This window comes from Capsella rubella, unplaced genomic scaffold, assembly GCF_000375325.1.
Source record: "Capsella rubella cultivar Monte Gargano unplaced genomic scaffold, Caprub1_0 scaffold_7, whole genome shotgun sequence".
NCBI lineage: Eukaryota > Viridiplantae > Streptophyta > Magnoliopsida > Brassicales > Brassicaceae > Capsella > Capsella rubella.
In genome coordinates this window covers 13,419,057-13,423,852 of record NW_006238917.1, presented here as the reverse complement: position 1 = coordinate 13,423,852, position 4,796 = coordinate 13,419,057, and the positions used below count along the sequence as shown (strand labels likewise).

Below are 4,796 nucleotides of genomic sequence, written 5' to 3'. Positions count from 1 at the left end.
GAATGCGACCCTTGGTGCGGAGAAGGCGAAAGCCGATGGCGACCTTCAGCTCCTTCAGCAATTCTGCGAATCCGAATGCTGGCGACTTCGCCTAGATCGGCAGGCTGTGGTTGAGCGCACGAGGAAGAAGGCCCAAGATCGCCTAGATCGGGTGAAGGCGTTCCTGGCCGAGCAAGAGGGTATATGGGCCAAGAGAGAGCCTACATGCGTAGATTGGGCCCACATGAGAGAGATTAGGGTCGATGCGCTGCAACGCTGTAAGGATGTCATGTGGCGGGGTGTGCCACATGGCGGAGTATCACACAGGGCGGGTTGTTACAAAGACGAAAAGATTATTGGAATAATTGATTCCAGTACAAGTGGGAGATTTTTGGGAATATCCTTAAATCATTTTTACTTACTTTAGTTTAATTTGTATCGTCAATGTTCGACAGTCGAATAATATTAGATGATTATTATATTTTGCTAGAAACCTTTTATAATCGATGACTTTATAAGTTCATTACTAATATTATACGATCCTATAGTATGACACATCTAAACAGACTAGATCAAGGTTGTGCTATATAATATAACATATGTTATATGAGAATATACATAATAATTTATATTTGTGCAATTTAACAATGATTAATATAATTAATAGATATATATTAAAAATACATTCATAATACATTCATACATAAATTAAAAATTAAACAAATATAACATATTATAAAATAAATCATGAATAAAAATATTTATTTAGTTAAACTCAAAATCTATTTTATTTGTAAAATGTAAATCCTAATTCTCCTTGATGAACCCAAAATGATAAATAACCTTGTTTAATTGTAAAACCTAAACTTCACTACTCTTTATAAACCCAAACCAATAAATAATCTCGTTTAACTATAAAATCTAAACTATAATGCGCATTTATAAACTCAAACAACCATATAACCCTTATAATTGTAAAACCTACAACTGGCAAAACCTAAAATTAGGTTAATAATTGAAAGAGATTTTTTGAGAAATATTTTTTTTGGTGTACCTCTTTTCAAAAATACACCAAGTTTCTATCCATTTTTGAAAATATCCTTTTTGGTGTACCCTTTTTTAAAAATACACCAGGTTTCTATCCATTTATAAAAATACCCCTTTTCAAATATGAAAAATTGTAAACTTTTATATAGTTTATAAGGTATATCTAGATCACTACTGGGAGACTCAACACAAATATTTATAAAATTTTAAAATGTTCTAAACGGAATTTATAAGACTTTTATAAGGTTTTTATATGGTTTTTAAATAATTTTTGAATGGTTTTTAAAAGGTATTTATACGGTATTTATGAAATATAGATATAAATTTACACACATATAAAGATAATTTGTGTCTATATATATAAGCTTACACATATTTTTATTTATAAATATCATTTTTTTTTACTTTTTAATTTATCAAAAATACCCTTTTTCCAATACCACTTTTTTAAAAATACCCATATTTCAAACTTTATCAAAAAACCACTAAAAATGTTGAAATTTATCCAAATATGTGTGTAAACTTATAGATATACACACAAATTACCTTTATATATGTATAAATTTTCATATAATTTTCATAAATAGCATAAAATAACTTATAAATACCTTTTAAATTTTTTTCATAAACCTTATAAACCCTTTTAAAAACCATTTATAAACCTTATAAAACTTGTAAAAACGATTTAAAACCTTTTAGAACTTTATAAAATATTTGTATCCAATTTCCTAGTAGTAGTTATTATATAAAAAGTATCTTATAAACCATATAAAACTGTATAATTTTTCATATTTAAACAGAAATATTTTTGAAAATGGATAGATAAATGGGGTATTTTTGAAAAGGGGTACACCAAAAGGGGTATTTCTCAAAAAAATCTCTTTCTTTTTATAATTATTATATTTTATTTTTAATGTTGTTTAGAAATTCTAATTTACAAAGATAAACCATAATTCTCATTTATCATTTATATACCCAAACCAACAAATAACCTGTTTTAATTGTAAAATTAAATTTTAAACCTTAATCCTCTTATGTAAACAAAAACCGACATATATTCTTGTTAATTATAAATTTTAAATCCCTATCTTATTAATACACCAAACTGACATAACTGAAATTATTTAATTTTATTAATATTTTTTTAATATATAATTCTTTATAATATTTTTTTTATATATTTCCTTTTTCGATAGGGTTAATAATTTTCTATTTTATCTAAATATTAAAAATATTAGAATCAACACGTGTCAACATCTTATCGTTTATAATTGACACATGTCACGATCTTGTTAATGGCTGACTTTGAAAACCAAGTTTTATATAATAAGATATATGTATATATACTACATGCACGTAGAAGAAGAGAGTTGGACTGGGCCCATTAGCAAACCTAAACGAATTAGGTTTTGAGATTTGATCTCGACGGCACTAACCATAAGTCAAGAGACAAAACAATTTGTTTTGATATTTGATCTCGACGGCACTAGCATCCCGTGTGATGCAGTTTGTGTGTGTGTGAATACCAGTAGAGGCACAACGTTTGGAGTGATTTATAACTTTGATTTATTTTAGTTCAACATTCCGCTGTGAATTACCTATATATATATTCATAATCTAATAACATAGATTTTAATTCAATATTAACATGAATCCTGACAACTGAATTTGTAATTAATTTTCTAAATCGTTATAAACTGGTACAAATTCATTTAGTACTCTTTCCCAAAATAGGAAATTAATTGTCAGATTTTTATTTGTCAATCTAGCTACATAAATTCCACCTAAATTTTTGGCTACTTACTACAATTTTTCTTATATAAATAAAGTATTTTTCTTTTTTGTGAATATATAAATAAAATATATTGAAGTAAAAGGAAGAAACTTAGAAAATAAAAAATAAAAACAAAATGAGGTAGTTTAGTCAAAAAGATCCCGAAAAGAGAGCAATAACACATAACTCACACGCTTCTCACGTACAATGGCCACCTCCTTTACCAACTATTTCTGCATGGCTATAAAAAAAGAATCTCTAATAACCCCAAAACTCAAAAATTCATCATTTTAGCAAACAACAACAACAGCAAACACAAACTCTCTTCGTCAACGATCCAAACACGTTCACGTCGGAGAATTTTATACAAATCTCTCCTTCGTAACAAAAAGATATTGTCGTGATGGCTACAGGATCTATGGATGGAATATTCCGAAACATCTTCGAAGGTTGCATCTCTAGCTGTGACTCTTCGATCCAGCGACGTCCATACCATAAGAACTGCGGCTGCGCGCTTCACGGTGGAGGTTCCACGACTCCTTGTCGTCATGGAAGGTCTGAGATTGTTGTGTTCCCAATCCAAAGGTCTTGGAGTGAAGGTAACAGTTTGGCTTTGCATCTTATCTCATCTTCTTCTTCATCTAACCTCCAGTCTCTTTCGTCGTCTTCGTCTATCTCTACCCTCGCGTCGTTGTCTTCGACCGTGTCTGATATTGATTCTCCCATTTAAATTTGATTCATTCAATTGTATCGTTTTTAAAAGTTTGAATTCGCCGGTTCGAGTAACGCTTGGGACGAAACCATATAATATGCTCTGGTTTCGGACCTGGTGTATGGGCTTAGGCCCTGAACTTGTTTGATTATTCAAAAAAAAAACAATTGTGTCGTTTTTGTTTTCGAAGAGAGTCATGATGACAAGTGATATGTTTGATGTGTGATTAGGGAGGTTTCGTTGGTTATCAAAGGAAACCTAATTCAAATGTTGTAATGGTCAAATTCATAGGGAGGCTTTTGAATAACATTTGTACATAATTAATCACGTTTTCGGATGTATTTTTTAGTTTATGTTTTGTGATATAATATGATGATATTTAAACTCATTTTGTTCTATATTATTGGTTTTATATCTTGTCTTCATATTGTTTTGATTAATTAATTATAACACGTACGTTATCAATTGTTTAAATCTCTTGACATTCTTATTTTGGAGTTGTTGAACGACTTAGATTGTTTCTTGCAAGAAAAGACAAAAATAAATAAATTATTAATCTAAATGTAGAAATTAAATAAAGCATGATCGATTTTTCGTAATTGCGGCATAGTGAGATGGTAAATACGTTTTTCTGAATGCACGAAAAAAGTTGTATATGCAAATTGAAAATCGAGTCCTAAAGTGTTTAGTAAATAAATAATTGAGCTACTGATTAAAAAGTATAGAGATCTTCTTCATTTATTCTTAACTGAATCTGTAGTCAATGAAACAGAAATATGGAGAACTAGCTAAAGAAGATAGAAATATTTTTGTAAATTCGCTCAAAAATCAAAAATCAGAAAATTGTAGATTTATATATTTTGGAAAAAAGACAAACTGTGTTGTTACATTTTTATACCAAAACTAGTGATGGACCCGCACGTACGTGCGGGGTTATTTTTACAAAATTACGATTTTTTATGTAGAAGCTATTTTGGTAAAATTTTGTTTTATGAGTTTATTTGATAAACTATATATAGACATATAGTTGTAAAATATAGATATTGTATTACATAATAAAATTTTATAATTGTAATTTTAAAATAATTTAAATGAAGATAATAAGTGATATTACATGTTTATTTTTTTATTTAATCAAAACATTTCTAACTGCTTGCTTAGAGATGTTAAATCGGATTTGGGTTTGGCTTTAGTTTGAATTGTTTTATGTGTAGTTTAGAATTGAAAACCTGTCATGTCCCTTTCTGTCTCGTCCTGACCCGTCCCGTCCCGTCCCGTCTTATA

At 29.1% G+C, this 4,796-nt stretch overlaps 1 protein-coding gene across 1 annotated transcript; it reads left to right on the top strand.

Annotated features, from left to right (window-relative positions):
• Positions 1-3,099: 3,099 nt before the first annotated feature.
• LOC17880818 lies at positions 3,100-3,894 on the top strand. The gene has a single exon (XM_006284917.2). The coding sequence runs from the start codon at positions 3,204-3,206 to the stop codon at positions 3,528-3,530; it is 327 nt and encodes a 108-aa protein (XP_006284979.1). The 5' UTR covers positions 3,100-3,203; the 3' UTR covers positions 3,531-3,894.
• The last annotated feature ends 902 nt before the right edge of the window (positions 3,895-4,796 follow it).

Bases quoted from the DNA above. Each gene is read 5' to 3' on its own strand.
- LOC17880818 (XM_006284917.2), top strand. From the start codon at position 3,204: ATGGCTACAGGATCTATGGATGGAATATTCCGAAACATCTTCGAAGGT.